We start from the raw sequence: 17682 nt of genomic DNA on the forward strand, positions 1-17682 counted from the left end.
ACCCAATCCTGGCTCAATAAATCTCTTATTATAAGTACTGATTTGCCCATTTTTTGCCCTCTTGATAGACTCCTTTGCATCTTGTCAGCTACATCACGAGAAATTAATCCAACTAAAGACTTTCCAGCCCAGGGTATCCAGGCCAGGAAAAACTTCGCTTGCTGAATACCAGTGGCTTGTGAAGTTTCTAAAAACCCAGGAGCTTTCCTTGGGGGGGGGGGTAGAGGGGGAGTGAGAAGTTGGCAACCTCCAAGCATTCAACTTCCAACAGTTGATTTGATGCTTTTTAAAAAGCCTCATTGGAATAGAATAGAGTAGAATATAGTATATAGAAAATGGAGTGGAGTGGAGTGGAATAGAGTAGAGTAGAATAGAATGTAGTGTAGTGTAGAGCAGGGGTGTCCAAACTTGGTAACTTTAAGACTTGTGGACTTCAACTCCCAGAATTCCCCAGCCAGCATGGCTGGCTGGGGAATTCTGGGAGTTGAAGTCCACAAGTCTTAAAGTTCCCAAGTTTGGACACCCCTGGTGTAGAGTAAAGTAGAGCAGAATAGAATATAGAATATAGAGAATGGCATGGCATGGCATGGAGAAGAGAAGAGGAAATAGAATAGAATATAGAGAAGAATAGAATAGAATAGAATAGAATAGGAAATAGAATAGAATAGCATAGGAATAGAATAGAATAGAATAGAATAGAATAGAATAGAATAGAATTCTTTTATTGGCCAAGTGGGATTGGACACACAAGGAATTTGTCCTTGGTGCATATGCTCTCAGTGTAAATAAGGAGAATAAAATACATCCATCAAGAATAAAAAGATGCGACACTTAGTGATAGTCAAGGTTACTAATAATCTATCAACTTGTACTAGGAAACAAATAAAAACGATACAAATTGAAAGATACAAGCAACATGGTTATAGTCATGAGTGGGGAGAAAGAGATACTAGGAAGGAAAGGGATTCACCTCCGAGAAGAAAAATAAATACAGGTTTGTGTGTGTGTGTGTGAGAGAGAGAGAGACACACACACACACGTTTCAGGCAAAACAGATTTACTATATATTCAAAAAAGAAAAAGAAAACCAACGTAAAAAACGGCACTGCCCCTGCATAATTTAACAGACCGAGCAATCTAAACAAACCTCCCTCCTAAACCACTGCATATATCAAAACTTTTGCCGTTGCCCATTTCGACCCAGCAGAACAGATTATTTTTTCCATCCCCTCCCCACACTTCGGAGGTCGCCCTTTTCTTGCTCAATTTTGCCCGCCAACTGACAACCGAGCCATCCAGCTGCCAACTTCTTGAGAGGACAGACAGGGAGGTTAAGCTGGAGGGATGGGGGAAGTTGGCACACTCCTTTTCTGCCGCCCTCAATCCGAATTCCTCCCTCCCCACACGGAAAAGTCATCGGAGAGCACAGCGTGGTGGTAAAGGGGAGGGGAAAGGGCTGTGTATGCTCCAGCCACTCCTGTCAAAAAGGATTCATGACTTGGGAGAGAGAGAGAGAGAGACAGAGAGAGAGAGAGAGACAGAGAGAGGGAGGGAAATTAAAAAAAAACAGAGAGGGACAGAAAAGTAAGTTGCAGAGATTTCGCAACCCTGCGGGGAGGGGAGAAATATGTGTATGTTTCAACGCTGGGGAGGGTAGCTCTGTCCCAGTCAAGGCCAGGGTAGGATAAAAGCACCAGCTCTCACTCTCCGGCTGCGACACACCAGAATATGCCTGAGTTGGGACACGGGCTTGGCCTCCTCACCCATGCCAAGGCATTGGGTTTAAGGTAGCTGCTGCCCATCAGGAATCCGGAGAGGACTTGCTATGAGTTTCCCAGTCGTGTGGCTTCGGATTCTCTGCCTACTGGGTGGTGCCCTGGCCCAGAGGCCTCCGAGAGGTGAGCGGCTTTGAATTTTGGGGGTTTGGAGATTGGGGTTTGAATTTGGATCTTCCCAAGGAGGGTTCCAGCTTTGGTTGGGGTTAGGAAAGAACGCCTCCACCCAGAATTACGCAGGAGTGCACTTTTCTCAAAGCCCAGCTGCCTGGGGATGATGGGAGGCTACAATCCTGGGGAAATTGAGTTTTGAATTTGGATTTTGAATTTCAGAGATCGGGTTTTGAATTCGGATCTGAGATCTTCCCAAGGAGGGTTCCAGCTTTGGTTTGGGTTTAGGAAAGAACGCTGCTACCCAGAACTACGCAGGGAGGTTATGGAGCAAACTTTCTCAGAGGTTCATCTGCCTGGGGATGATGGGAGGCTACAATTGTGGGAAGATTCGGGTTTTAAATCTGGATTTTGAAGAGGAGGTTTCGCGGATGCCAGAGGGGGCACATTTGGGCGGATGTGAAGGCAATGGGATTGTGCTAGATCGAGGGGGGTTTTAGGGGAAGGAAGGTGGAGATCTTTGCCCTGCTTGGAAAATTGTTTTGCAGTGTCCTGCTTCGTGGGAGGGGTTGACAAACTGCAAAACTGGAGGTTTTTTTTTAAACCTTTGTAAGGGGCAGTGGCTCAGTGGCTAAGACACTGAGCTTTGTCGATCAGAAAAGTCGGCAGTTCAGCAATTCGAATCCCCAGCACTGCGTAATGGAGCAACCTCCCGTGACTTGTCCCAGCTTCTGCCAACCTAGCACGTCAAAAATGCGAGTAGAAAAATAGGCACCACCTTTGGTGGGAAGGGAACGGCGTTCTGTGCGCCTTCGGGTGTTGAGTCCTGCCGGCCACATGACCCCGGAGACGTCTTTGGACAGCGCTGGCTCTTCTGCTTTGAAAGGGAGATGAGCACCGCCCCCTAGAGTTGGGAACGACTAGCACGTATGTGTGAGGGGAAACTTTACCTTTTAAGGGGCAGTTACACCATACGAGGTCTCTGCCCCGAAGCTGAAGCCCTCGACAGGCCCCCGACAAATTCCGAAGATGCACTAAGGCTCTTTATTCCATAGATTTTATTTTTGGATGGATTTTGTCTGATGGTAGTTGGCAAGACATCGAGGAAGGAAGGAAGGAAGGAAGGAAGGAAGGAAGGAAGGAAGGAAGGAAGGAAGGAAGGAAGGAAGGAAGGAAGGAAGGAAGGAAGGAAGGAAGAACTTGGTTTGGAGAAGACCGGCTTCAGTTTAGCTAGGAAAATGCGCCTCTGCCCAGAATTATGAGCCACCTTTCTCGAGGTCCAGCTGCCTGGGGGGAAATGATGAGGGGGGGGCAAACAACTCAAGGCAGCTAAATGGCATCTGACGGGGGAAACTGAGGACCACAGAGTCTGAATGATACGGCCACTTTGATGCAGACGTGGATCCATTCATCCGTCTGTCCAACCGCGTCTGGGGCTGCTGTCATTGACGGCGCTTGGAGATCTCGAGCCGCTTGCCGGAGTGACAGGAGACCCTATTTATTTGGAAGTGGATGGGAAGAGCTTCTGTGCACATGGCGGCTGCCCTGACACTGAGCCACATTAGGGGTGTGGTGGGACCGGGGCATCCCTTTTAAGTTAGGATTGTCTCCGAGGTCTCTTTGATCTTCTTAATTTTGTGATACGGGAGCTGCTGGTCGTGGAATTTAGAGCTCCGGGCAGGCGAGGCAGAGGCCTGGCTGGGAAATTGGACAATATCCTTCTCGGCTCCCCAAATCAAGGTAGAATAAGTGGTCACTCTGAAGGTGATGTTTTCTGGAGAGTTCTCTGTCCCAAAACTGAAAGGTGTGGTCCAGTTGCAGCAGGGATCAACTTTGGTCAAATCTGCTTCCTAATCTATATGTCAACGCTTAATTCCAATTTTCCAAATAACTTTGGTGCAAAATGAACGAACTTACTATAGTCCAGCCCCCTGCTTAGGCAGAACACCACTTCAGACAAATGGCAAGTTGTTCCACTGGTTAATTGTCCTCACTGTCAGGAAATTTCTCTTCAGTTCTGGGTTGCTTCTCTCCTTGATTAGTTTCCATTTGTTGGAATGGAATGGAATGGAACAGAACGGAGCAGAACAGAATAGAATATAGAGAAGAATAGAGTAGAGTAAAACAGAACAGAATAGAATAGCAGAGTTGGAAGGGACCTTGGTGGTCTTCTAGTCCAACCCCATGCTTAGGCAGGAAACCCTACACCACTTCAGACAAATGGCTATCCAACATCTTCTTAAAAACTTCCAGTGTTGGAGCATTCACAATCTCTGGAGGCAACTTCTGTTCCACTGATTAATTGTTCTCACTGTCAGGAAAGTTCTCCTTAGTTCTAAGTTGCTTCTCTCCTTGATTAGTTGGGCGCAAAAGGAGGCTATTATTTCAACCACATCTGCCTTTAGGAGTTAATGGCTTTCCATCGGTCACTGTCAATGCTATTGATGCTGCCCACATGGCACGGCATGGAAGCTACATCATCCAGATGTGCCGTGGTGTCAATCTGAGTGTTGGAGTAGAGAACAGAATCCAGCCCTTCTTTTTTGGTTACCCCATAAGCATGGGGAAAAGGCACATCAACATCCTCAGGTTCATCCACCTGGCATTTATAGGAGAAGAGGATCTTTGGTTCAGACTCCCTCCGGGGAGAGGGGGCGGTCTAGAAATTTAATAAATTATTATTATTATTATTATTATTATTATTATTATTATTATTATTATTATTATTATTATTATTATTATTATTATTATTATTAAGAAACTTTTCAGAAATGCCACCTAGATGAGTGGAGCAGAAAAGCTGAAGTAGAGGAAGGTGGTGGCATCCACACAGCATAAGCCTTCAATCATACTTGCCCAGAGCAGAGCACTGCCAATACCTTGGCACTAAATTGAGCACAGCAAGAATCCCTGCACAGATATAAAAACTCTTCCTTGATGGCAGAGAAATACGATCCTTCAAGGGAGTTTTGGGAAACATCGCTACAAAGGAATAAACCAGAAAGAAGCAACTAGAGCAGGCAAGCCAGAAATGCCTTCCTCCATGGCTATAAATATTAAAATCTTCTGCTGAGAGTCGAGCACCAGGATAACGGATTTCCAGAGTTCTCTTGTCCTGCCCTCAGGTGCGTTGGAGAATAGCTTGACTCCCTCTTCTTTGGGGCAGCCCCTGAGATATTGGAATGCTGCTATCATGTCTCCCCTAGTCCTTCTTTCTCTTAAGCTAAACATACCCAGTTCCTGCAACCGTTCTTCATATGCTTTAGCCTCCAGTCCCCTCATCCTCTTTGTGGCTCTTCTCTGCACTCTTTCTAGTTTGGTATATTTCTTACACTTTGTTCCCCATCAGTGTTGGCTGGGGAAGATGGGTGATGTTATGACAGTCAGGATCGAAGGTCTCTTTGCAAAAAGCTCCCGAGAGAAATTAGGGGAAAAAAAGTTTCCAGTGAAGATAAAGAAGCATCCATTCTCCTAACCTTCATTATTCTTTCAACCGCCTTCCTGGCTCTCTAGCTTTGCAACCCATCAGCCACCTTCAGCTGCCTGTGAAGAGCTTATCCCACGGCTTGGTTGGTTGGTGGAGAGGGTCAAAGTGTTCCTTTTGCTATTTACCCAGACAGGGAGGGTCTTGAGCCAACAAGAGAGGGGATCTTGACTGTAGCTGGGGAAGAACTTAGCTGAGATAGAGAGCGGTTTCGTCGTAGGTGTGTCTGTCAGGAATGGGGTGGGTTTTCCTTCACTGTACCAGCAAGAGAGAACAGACTGCATACATTTTACAGTCTCAACCAACTGTAACATCCGGGCAAAGGGGGAAAATGTTGACATGCTTTCCCTGTTCCTTCTTCCAATTTCCTCCATATTACATTTTTCCTTGAGGATGGAGGAGGGAAAGGAAGAGAGAGAGAGAGAAATCTATCTATCTATCTATCATCTATCTATCTATCTATCTATCTATCTATCTATCTATCTATCTATCTATCTATCTATCATCTATCTATCTATCTATCTATCTATCTATCTATCTATCTATCATCTATCTATCTATCTATCATCTATCTATCTATCTATCTATCTATCTATCTATCTATCATCTATCCATCTATCATCTATCTATCTATCTATCATCTATCTATCTATCTATCTATCTATCATCTATCTATCTATCTATCATCTATCTATCTATCATCTATCTATCATCTATCTATCATCTATCATCTATCTATCATCTATCTATCTATCTATCTATCTATCTATCTATCATCTATCTATCAATCATCTATCTATCTATCTATCTATCTATCTATCTATCTATCTATCTATCATCTATCTATCTATCTATCTATCTATCTATCTATCTATCTATCTATCATCTATCTATCTATCATCTATCTATCATCTATCTATCATCTATCTATCTATCTATCTATCTATCTATCTATCATCTATCTATCTATCTATCTATCTATCTATCTATCTATCTATCTATCTATCTATCTATCTATCATCATCTATCTATGTCTATCTATCTCCAGAGGACTTCTCCCAGTTTGCTCAGTGGATTGTGATAAAAGGATGCTTAAAATTAGCGACTGGCATGTATTTATGACGGTTGTGGTGTCCCGAGGTCACGTGATGTGACAAGCAACATCAATGGGGAAGTTTGATTCGCTTTTAACAACTGTGCTGCTCACTTAGAAAACTGCAGTGATTTGACTTAACGACTGTGGCAAGAAATAAAATGGAGCAAAATTCACTTGGCGACCGTCCTCACCTAGCAACAGAAATGTTGGGCTCCATTGTGGTCGTAGGTCAAGGACTACCAGTATATATATCTGTTGGGGACAGAGTCCAAAGCGTGCTAGACAGGATGGTGTAGTGGTTAGATCCTGAGTCAGGAGCCTTTGGCTAGTCTCCATTTCTCTGCCCACTTTCACAGGGATTGTTGCTGTAAAGTTACAACAGGGAGAGTTGCTGTAAAGTTATCTTCTTGTCGATCGGAGAGGTTGGCAGTTCGGCAGTACGAATCCCGAGCGCCGCGTAACGGAGGGAGCTCCCGTTACTTGTCCCAGCTTCTGCCAACCTAGCAGTTCGAAAGCACGTAAAAATGCAAGTAGAAAAATAGGAACCACCTTTGGTGGGAAGGGAACAGCGTTCCGTGAGCCATCGGCATTTAGTCATGCTGGCCACATGACCACGGAGACATCTTCGGACAGCGCTGGCTCTTCGGCTTTGAAAGGGAGATGAGCACCGCCCCTTAGAGTCGGGAACGACTAGCACACTTGTGCGAGGGGAACCTTTACTTTTACCTGTGCAGGAAAGCTGATTCCCAGTTTAAGCAACAAGGTTTTTTTTATAATTACCTCCAACTTTTTTCTGCGAGAAGCTCAGCCGCACCTTTTTTCCCAGGTATGCTTGATTGTGACTCAGCCTTCTTCCTGTAGGCATAGTCACCTTGGTCATAACTGGACAATTAGTGGGACAGGAATATAAATTCTTGTTTTGTTTAATCAGAGATTTTAACTTGGAAGAGCTCCAGAAATGATTTGAGTAAAATCGAAAGAAAAGATGGATGTCCCGACAGGCTTAAGAGCTCAAAGACATGTTGCAAACGGCAAAAGAGATGGGAACTGAAGATTTCTAAAAAACGCAAAACATGGGTTCAAGTTCATAAACTTGCAACTGATTTGATACAATCTAACAAGAAAATTTTGGTGGTTTGCAGAAAAATTATTTGCATTTTCTACATTGCATTAAATCAGGGATCCTCAAACTACGGCCCCTGGGACGGATACGTGCAATGAAGGCTTGTGTTGCTGCAGAGAGTCTCCCCCTTTGGGGTCTTTTAGTGGGGGTCGGAGGGGAGCAGAAATTCCGACTTGGGGTCTGCTTCAGCCTCCTGGTGGGGAGCTTTGGGCGAAGGCTGGAGGGAAGAGCCGCTGGTGGAGAAGAGCCGGAGGGCCTCGTTCCAGTGGGACGGCATCAGGGCCTGGAACTGGCTGACCATCTCAGCCGGCTGAGCCTTCAGGCGCCAGCACCTGGCCTTGCACTCCCGCAGGTCTTCCCTCTGCTTGGAAAGCCTATGCTCCTAGTCCTCAGTGAGGTGCTTCTGCTGAGCCTCCTTCTCGGTCAGATCCAATTTGAACTGAGCTGTTTTGCCAACTCTTTCTCCTGGTGGCTGCTTAGCTCCAGCAACTGCTTTCTGTTGGGGCCCTAAGGAGCCCGGGAAGGCAGGCGAGGAGGCGTTGGGAGGGGAGGGGCGAGTAGAAGCCGTCGAGGTGTCCATCGATGTGAGTGACATTGAGTTGGCCATGCCCACACAGTCACATAACCACCTAGCGACACCCACCCAACTGGTCATTAGGCAGATCATATTAGTGGTCCACGGGATTTAAAATTATGAATTTAGTGGTCCACTGCCGATCGGAAAGGTCGGGAGTTCAGCGGTTTGAATCCCTAGCTTTGCGTAACGGAGTGAGCTCCCGTAACTTGTCCCAGCTTCTGCCAACCTAGCAGTTCGAAAGCACGTCAAAAGAATGCAAGTAGAAAAATAGGAACCACTTTTGGTGGGATGTGGAAGAGTGCTCCATGCACCTTTAGTGTTGAGTCATGCCGGCCACATGACGATGGAGACGTCTTCGGACAGCGCTAGCTCTTCGGCTTTGAAACAGAGATGAGCCCCGCCCCCTAGAGTCAGGAACGACTAGCACATATGTGCGAGGGTAATCTTTCCCTTTCCCTAAGTTAAGACTTCAGATCAACTTTTTGGTTGGTTTAGAGCTCACTGTGTTGCATGAATCCATAAAACCGTCTATTTCAGCAATCAGGATTAGGCATGTCGTGTGAACTCAACCATTGTGTTGACTTGACAGCTTGCCCAAAAGAAAAAGCCATCGACAGGCCCAATCAACAACTAAAAAGCCATACACAACCACATAAATACAACGCATAGAACAGCCCAAGAGACACATTCTGGTAGACTAGACTAGACTAGACTTCTTTGTTGGCCAAGTGTGATTGGATAGCCAAGCAATTTGTCTTTGGTGCAGATGCTCTCAGTGTATATAAAAAGACAAGATACATTCCATCAAGAATTATAAGGTACAAGACTTAATGACAGTCATAGGGTACAAATAAGCAATCAGGAATAGAGAGGCTCCAGTGTGAATCCGAAATCTCGGAACACTGAACCTCTGATCCAGATTGAAAGGCCGTACTTTGTAATGGTGTGTATAAGAAGGCACTGTTTTATAAACTGGGAGTCAATCTTCCTCCAAACTGCATGACGCCAAATTTATTTTTGGTTCTTTTTATTTTTCACCCCCGCGGGGAATTGGCACTTCTGAGAAACTGCAGCAAACGGATGTATAAATAAGTTGGGATGGGTTTTTTTTTTGTTGTTGTTGTTGTTTTGTCGTTTGAATCCCAGCCGATTACAGTGACATGGCATCCCAGTTCTGGCAGCGGGACAGGATGTCTCCCGTTGGGTCTCTAGCGCCCACACGCACTGCGTCACCACTGGCCACCCACTTGTTTTGCGCCATGATGGAAATGCGAAAGTTTTGCTGACATAGCAGGACGTTTCTGTTCTGTTTTGCTGGGTGGGAAGGGGGGGAACCCCATAGAGAACAGTTCCGAAAGGTCACATGGGGAGGAGGAAGAAGTTGTGATGCTTTGTAACTAAAGTCACACCCACAGGAATCTAAAAGATCCATCCATCCAAGGCCCCACATTATCTTTTTGTTCCACTGTGGAATGAATATTTACCATGCGTAAATAGAGATAGCCCACAACGTACAACAGTTCATTTAGTATGAAGTTACAACGCACACTGGAAAAGTATCTTAGTATCTTAACGACCGCAGCGATTTCACTTAACCATGGTGGCTAGAAGTTATAAAATGGGGTGAAGCTTAACCACTTAACCATGAGCCATGGTGGCGCAGTGGTTAGAGGGCGGTACTGCAGGCTACTTCTGCTGACTGCCTGCTGCCTGTAATTTGGCAGTTCGAATCACACCAGGCTCAAGGTTGATTCAGCCTACCGTCATTCTGAGGTCGGATTGTTGGGAGCAATATGCTGACTTTGTAAACCACTTAGAGAGGGCTGCAAAAGCACTGTGAAGTGGTTTATAAGTCTTAAACTACTTTGCTAGCGACCTACCTTCCTTCCTTGTGGTTAGAATGCAGTATTGCAGGCTAACTCTGCCCACTGCCAGCAGTTCGATCCTGACCGACTGGCTCATGGTCGACTCAGCCTTCCATCCTTCCTAGGTGGGTAAAATGAGGACTCAGATTGTTGGGGGCAATAGGGCTGACTCTGTAAACCGCTTAGAGAGGGCTGTAAAAGCACTAAGAAGCGGTATACAAGTCTAAGTGCTATTGCTATTAACGAATGTCTCACTTAGCAACTCAATTGTGGTCGTAAGTCGAAGATTACCTGGATTTCCAGCCAATCTCCTACATACTCCATTTTGGGGGATTTGTTTAGTCTGTCTCCATCGCACAGGATAAAGAGTTCTGGGAATCAGCTAAAGCTAACATCCCACGCAGCTAGAAGCTGCCACATAATCCAGAGGGATCCACATCTGGAAAAAGAAAAAAAAAAGAAAGGAAGAGGAGGATGGGATTTCGGGAAACTTGAGCAGAACCGCCAGGGAAGCCAAGCAGTGGGTTTGCCTTGTCTTCTGCACTCCAAAATTGAAAGCCAACTGGCTTCAGACACCCTTGGGGGACGGAAAACTCGCTTCTCATTCTCTTTTAAGTTACCAAGAATGTGACAGTTTAATTGCGTGTCCTGCCACTGTATAACTCAAGAGACGATGATGGAAAACCATCCACTCCAAAGTTGAATGGGATCTGTTTTTCATTCCCGCTTTCCCACAAACGTCTCCTGATTTGGCAAATGTTTAACGACTTCTGGTCAGGCGTCTTCCAATTGGCCCAGGTAAGGATTCGAGTCCTTGCCTACGCAAGCCACATTTCCATTGTAAATGCTCCTGCTCTGACTGTAAGCCACAATTATCTTGGCTCACACTCCATCATGTCTAACTGAGCCCAATGGGGGATGAAACATCCCTCGTCTCTTCTGGACTCAACTTTGGTTTCCAAACAAAAGCTGCCCTTTTCTTTTTCAGTCTTCCTTGATTTTTAGGCAAATAGGTTGTAAATATGACTAATATTTAAATGTGACTAATTCTAGATAATAGAATGGGATGCAGACCTTGGGATCTTCAGCTACCAGAGCAGAAGGCAAAGATAGTAGCAAGATGTCTATTGCCTCATCTCCTCTAAGTCTTGCCTCCAGGAAGTTGTGAATGCTCCAACACTGGAAGTTTTTTTTAAAAAAAATTGTCTGAAATGGAATATAGAGTTTCCTGCATAAGCAACGGGTTGGATTAGAAGACCTCCAAGATCCTTTCCAACTCTGTTAATCTACATTCTATGTTCTTCTTTAAAGCAGCTTTCCATTTTCACCAACTTCCCACTAATGGCTATAAAATCATGACCAGGAAGGAAGGAAGGAAGGAAAAAGAAAGAAGGAAGGAAAGAAAGAAGGAAAAAGAAAGAAGGAAGGAAGCAAGGAAAGGAAGAAAGAAAGAGGGAGGGAGGGAGAAAGTAAGTAAGTAAGTAAGTTTTCCTGGAAATTATTAAAACATTCTTAATCAGGTGACATCACCCCACCTAGCATCCTGTTTCAACAACAGGAAGTTGGAAATCCCCAGGAAACATAAACAGTATGCAAAGTTCTTCCAATTTGCCTTCTGTGCTATACTATTTAGTGGTATAGTCCTCCTGGACACGGAGGTTCTACGTTTCTATCTGAACTTTCAATTAAGCCTCAGCTCTTCTGTTTTCCCCCCAAACCATGGGATCTGCTGGGGGGAGGGAGGAAGAGCATGAGAAGGTCTAGAGAAACCTGTGCTTCTCTTCCCTAACCGTGCCACCTTCTGATCAACATGCAGGAGTGGCTAGAACTCAAGAGGCAGGGCACATGTGGGCAGCAGCCCCTCCACGGGAATGACCCAGGCCTGGCCCTCGCCCAGGCGGGCCTTGGCTAGCTGAGGAATCGAGGCAGGCAGGCGTGATGAGAGAATTAGCTGGTTGGTTACTTCGCTCGGGGGGGGGGGGGAAAATGGAATTGACTTTGTGGGAAAGGAAGACACGGAGAAGGGAGGCTGTCGGCCACCCTCGCTTCGGAAGCAGTAAGGGCTGGAGGACTCCGGGGGATAAGAAAATGCCAAACAAAAAAAAAAAAGAAATAGAATTGGAGAGCTATTCCTTATTAGGACCTTCATGGAGGAAGCTAAGGAAGACTGGCAAACCGGCTCCTTTGTGAAAGAAAATAAAACTAGGGCAATCGGACCGAAGGAAGAATGGAAGCCAATATTACATGGACTTTAAGCCAGGGGTCTGCAACCTTGAGTTGAAGTCCGCCAGGCTTAAAGTTGCCAAGGTTAGAAAGCCCTGTTTTAGGCTGAGCTCACTACTAAGGAAACTCAAATCAAAACACTGTGGATATTTGAACTGATGCTGGGAATCATTGACAGATGTAATAGAGTAAGGTTTATTTTGCATCCGGTTGTGGTTGGCATTCCTTCCTCGTTGTCCATGATTGAGCACATGGCCAGAAGGACGATTAATTATTAAACAATAGATAGTTTAGTGCTTTGGAGTGGTGCATTGGCCTAAGAGGTAGAGCTCTCGCCTCACAATCCTGGGGCTGTGAGTTCGATCCTAGGTAGAAGCAGATCTTTCTCTCTCTGGGCACACTGAGAATTTATCTGCTGAACAAAACTCCGCACTGGTGACAGGAAGGGCCTCGGGCCATGAAAACACTCTGCTAGCTCCATTCAGTTGCCCAGACTCCACCCCACAAGGGATTATGGGGGTCGTTAAATGAAGATGATGACATAGTTTAGTGCTTTCCTTTGATGCAACTCCGTAGACGAAGCATCTTCTGTTTATTTCTGGCGGCAAAAAGTCTCCATCTTTGGTGTAAATTCCAGGGAAAATGCAGATGGGGGTTTTCAAGTGTAGGACATTTCTGGCACCCCAGAAAAGTTACAGATCGTCCTCGAATTACAACTATTTGGATAACGGCTGTTCAAAGTTACGACAGCCCTGAAAAATGTGGTTTTTCACATGCATGACCATTGGTAGCATCCTGATAGTCACCTGATTATAATTCAGAGGCTTGGCGACTGGCATGTATTTATGACGGTTGCGGTGTCCCGGGGTCACGGGATGGATGTGGTGTCCCATTTGCAAACCTTCTGACAAGCGACGTCGAATGGGGAAGTTTGATTCGCTAACTTAACAAACGGTGCTGCTAACTTAAGAAACTGCGGTGATTTGACTTAACAACTGTGGCAAGAAATAAAACGGAGCAAAACCTGCTCAACGATCGTCTCCCTTAGCAACAGAAATGTTGGGCTCCATTGTGGTCATAAGTCAAGGACTACCAGTATATCTGCTGGGGACAGAGTCCAGTGCATGCTATACAGGATGGCGTAGTGGTTAGATCCTGGGTCAGGAACCTTAGACAACTTTGGCCTAGTCTCCATTTCTCTGCCCACCTTCACAGGGGTTCTTGCTGTGGAGATACAACAGGGAGAGGGAGAATTACGCATCTCTCCTTGTGTTGGCTCACTGGCTAAGACGCTGAGTTTGTCGATCAGAAAGGTCGGCTGTTCGGCGGTTTGAATCCCTAGCGCCGTGTAACGGAGTGAGCTCCCGTGACTTGTCCCAGCTTCTGCCAACCTAGCAGTTCGAAAGCACGTAAAAATGCAAGTAGAAAAATAGGAACCACCTTTGGTGGGAAGGGAACAGCGTTCACCTTTGGCGTTGAGTCATGCCGGCCACATGACCACGGAGACGTCTTCGGACAGCGCTTGCTCTTCGGCTTTGAAAGGGAGATGAGCACCGCCCCTTAGAGTCGGGAACGACTAGCACACTTGTGCGAGGGGAACCTTTACTTTTACCTATGCAGGAAAGCTGATTCCCAGTTTAAGCAACAAGGTTTTTTTTATAATTACCTCCAACTTTTTTCTGCAAGAAGCTCAGCCGCACCTTTTTTTCCAGGTATGCTTGATTGTGACTCAGCCTTCTTCCTGTAGGCATAGTCACCTTGGTCATAACTGGACAATTAGCGGGACAGGAATATAAATTCTTGTTGTGTTTAATCAGAGATTTTAACTTGGAAGAGCTCCAGAAATGATTTGAGTAAAATCGAAAGAAAAGATGGATGTCCCGACAGGCTTAAGAGCTCAAAGACATGTTGCAAACGGCAAAAGAGATGGGAACGGAAGATTTCTAAAAAACGCAAAACATGGGTTCAAGTTCATAAACTTGGAACTGGTTTGATACAATCTAGCAAGAAAATTTTGGTGGTTTGCAGAAAAATTATTTGCATTTTCTACATTGCATTAAATCAGGGTTCTTCAAGCTACGGCCCCTGAGACGGACACGTGCAATGAAGGCTTGTGTTGCTGCAGAGAGTCTCCCCCTTTGGGGTCTTTTTGTGCAGGTCGGAGGGGGGAAGAAATTCCGACTTGGGGTCTGATTCAGTCTCTTGGTGGGGGGCTTTGGGCGAAGGCTGGAGGGAAGGGCTGCTGGTAGCAAAGACCCGGAGGGCCTCGTTCCAGTGGGACTGAATCAGGGCCTGGAACTGGCTGACCATCTCAGCCGGCTGAGCCTCCAGGTGCCGGCACCTGGCCTTGCCCTCCCGCAGGTCTTCCCTCTGCTTGGAAAGCCTATGCTCCTAGTCCTCAGTGAGGTGTTTCTGCTGAGCCTCCTTCTCGGTCAGATCCAATTTGAACTGAGCTGTTTTGCCAACTCTTTTCTCCTGGGGGCTGCTTAGCTCCAGCAACTGCTTTCTTTTGGGGCCCTGAGGAGCCTGGGAGGGCAGGAGAGGAGGGGCTGGGAGGGGAGGGGCGAGTAGAAGCCGTCGAGTTGCCCATCGATGTGACTGACATTGAGTTGGCCACGCCCACCCACTCACATGACCGCCTTGCCCTGCCCACCCAGTCAATCATTAGGCAGATCATATTAGTGATCCACAGGATTTAAAATTATGAATTTAATAGTCCCTGAGGTCCGAAAGGTTGGTGACCTCTGTTCTAGTCCAACCCTCTGCCCGAGAAGGAGCCTTTATAGCATTCTGGACAAACGGCTGTCTAACCTCTTTTAGAATAGTATAGAGTAGAATAAAATAGGATAACAGAGTTGGAAGGCACCTTGAAGATCTGCCCACCCAGTCACATGACCACCTAGCCACGCCCCCTTAACTGGTCCACGCCCCCCCAACAGTCCGAAGGGCCCTGTTTAAAAAGTTTGAGGACCCCTACTCTAAATTGTGGCTGGAGGAATAGAATAGAATAACAGAATTGGAAGGGGCCTTGGAGGCCTTCTAGTCTAACCCCCAGCTTAGGCAGGAAAACTTACACCACTTCAGACAGAGTTATCCAATATCTTCTTAACAACTTTCAGTGTTGGAGCATTCACAACTTCTGGAGGCAAGTTGTTCCACTGGTTAATTGTTCTCACTGTCGGGAAATTTCTCCCTAATTCTAAGCTGCTTCTCTCCTTGGTTAGTTTCCATCCGTTGCTTTTCATCCATCCCAGATACTTGGAGGGCAGCGGATTGAGGAGGTGGGCCTGACACTCAGAAAGAGCCAGAAAAGATGGGATGATCTGAGTTTCCCTCTTGAAGCTCCACCCCTGAGTCCTGCCAGACGTCCCACACACTGTCCAATCAGAAGTCCTCCTGTCCTGCCCTCTCGTTCTGCAAAGCGTCGTCGTCAACTTCGTTTTATGCGACTGCTCAGACTCAGAATAAAGGGGATGGGTGCTCAGTTCAGCTGGGGCCGCTGGAGTGGGGAGGCCGCGTGCTCGGTTCTCTCTCCCTCCCATTAACCGCCTTGCACCCAATTCCAGAAGGGATCCAAGAACCACATTCAGCCTGGCATTTCCTGACAGATGATCTTCGGAGCCCTACCCAGCACATTTATTGCCTCCGGCGGTGTGCAAAAACAGAGGGGGAAGTGTGTTGCCAAATATTGAAATTGGTCATTCCTGCGCTTTTCCTTCCTTGTACAAAAAAAAGAGAGAATCGGTCTGTTCTCTGATGTGTCATGGTCTTATCTCCCGGCCTTCTCTGACTTCCCTGCAAGGTGTTGTGGCCCACTAGCAGCCAGTAGATTCGGACAGTGAGGAGGTTGGGGAGGAAGATGGGCCAGTCCTGGAGTCTGGGGAAGGCTCTGAGGAGGGCTCTGTGTCGGAGGCAGAGAGGGGGCCAGGGCCGCATGCCAGCTATCAGCTGCCTTCAGAGTCAGACATCAGTGGGGCAGAAGAACAGCTGGAGCCTGTTCCCAGTGTGCTCATGGGCAGAGCGGCCAGACGAAGGAACAGCTAAAGAACAGGGGTCACCTTGGGAGTAAGGCCACAGGTGGACGATGAATGGCCCCTCCCAGAGGAAATAAAAGAGGAGCGAAAGGGGAGTAGAGTTTGCAGGAGATAATTAGTTCCCTTAATTGGTTCCTGACTCTCCGAAACTCCTTGCCAAGTTTTGCAGATATCAAGCCTGGCAGCTCTCCAAGCCAGATAAGGTCTGTGACTGTAAATCCTCCCTTGAAAGACTTTGCTGGAGGTGAATGAGCAGAATTCACAGTCAATTAATAAAAAGGGGTTTTTGTGGGGACCAGGAGTTTGCTTCATGCTCTCGGGAAGCCTCAGTCAGGACAGTGGCAGAGCCACCTTAATGCCTTACCCATGTCCAAGGGTGTGCCGTAACTGGGGGGAAATGAATATAACTGGCAGAACTTGGCCCGGGCAGCATGGTTGAGAGGAGGGGGGTATATTTCCCCCAAGCAGGGAACAGACTGCTCTAGCAGGGGAACATCTGATTTCCATCATGTGCTACTGGGAAAGTTTCCATTCTGTTGGTGGTAGCAATTTGTAAGCCCTGCATGGATCTGAAGTATTGATGCCTCCCTGGCCCCAATTCAGAGTACAAACCAGGGGGGAGGGGAGGGAGTTCTCTGATCTCCAAAACCCAGTTTAGCATTTTGGGAGGCCAGAGAATAAGGGAGCCAATGCTCAGCAGGCGAAACGGGACATCTCGTCTCATCTTGGATGCGTTTTGCTCTTTTTCCGCTGCCAGAGATCTGTGTCTGCATTTGCAGAAGCAAACCGATTAGTTGGCTTGTTTTGTTTCAGCATCCGGAGCTGCTCCCACAGTAGCTCGCGCCGTAATCGGAACCAGAAGTGGAGTTTAGAACCGAAAAAGAGACGGCAGGGAAAGGAAAGAGGACCAAGGGAGGAACGGAAAACAAGAGAAATGCAGGAGGTGGATGGGGAAGTCTCCAAAGAAAGCCAAAGGTGCTTTTTTCCAAGAGGCGACTGGACTTTCTGGTTTTTTTTGTTTTTTTTTGCTTTGAAGACGTTTCGCTTCTCATCCAAGAAGCTTCTTCGGCTCTCAGCTCAAGAAGCTTCTTGAAGGGGAAGCGAAACGTCTTCAAAGAAAAACCAGAAAGTCCAGTTGCCTCTTCAAAAAGCACCTTTGGGACAACCATGACCTAGAGGACTGAGAATCTCCATAAAAAGGGAAAGGGAAAGGTTCCCCTTGCACATATGTGATTGTCGTTCCTGACTCTAGGGGGTGGTGCTCATCTCTGTTTCAAAGCCCAAGAGCCAGCGCTGTCCGAAGACATCTCCGTGGTCATGTGCCCAGCATGACTCAACTCCCAAAGCCAGAAGGAATGTAGTTCCCTTCCCACCAAAGGTGGTCCCTATTTTTT

At 46.6% G+C, this 17682-nt stretch overlaps 2 protein-coding genes across 2 annotated transcripts in view; one reads left to right on the top strand and one right to left on the bottom strand.

Annotated features, from left to right (window-relative positions):
• Positions 1-17682, bottom strand: part of ANKRD65 (ankyrin repeat domain 65) — a 131506-nt gene that overhangs the window by 104246 nt on the left and 9578 nt on the right. The gene's annotated exons all lie outside the window — the stretch shown is intronic.
• Positions 1477-17682, top strand: part of VWA1 (von Willebrand factor A domain containing 1) — a 33415-nt gene continuing 17209 nt past the window's right edge. The window contains exon 1 of the mRNA XM_081954964.1: positions 1477-1898. Within this exon, the coding sequence (XP_081811090.1) occupies positions 1826-1898 (73 nt within the window). The 5' untranslated portion in view covers positions 1477-1825. The remainder of the gene's footprint in view (positions 1899-17682) is intronic.

This window comes from Natrix helvetica (genome assembly GCF_964273705.1).
Source record: "Natrix helvetica genome assembly, chromosome: 5".
Taxonomy (NCBI): domain Eukaryota; kingdom Metazoa; phylum Chordata; class Lepidosauria; order Squamata; family Natricidae; genus Natrix; species Natrix helvetica.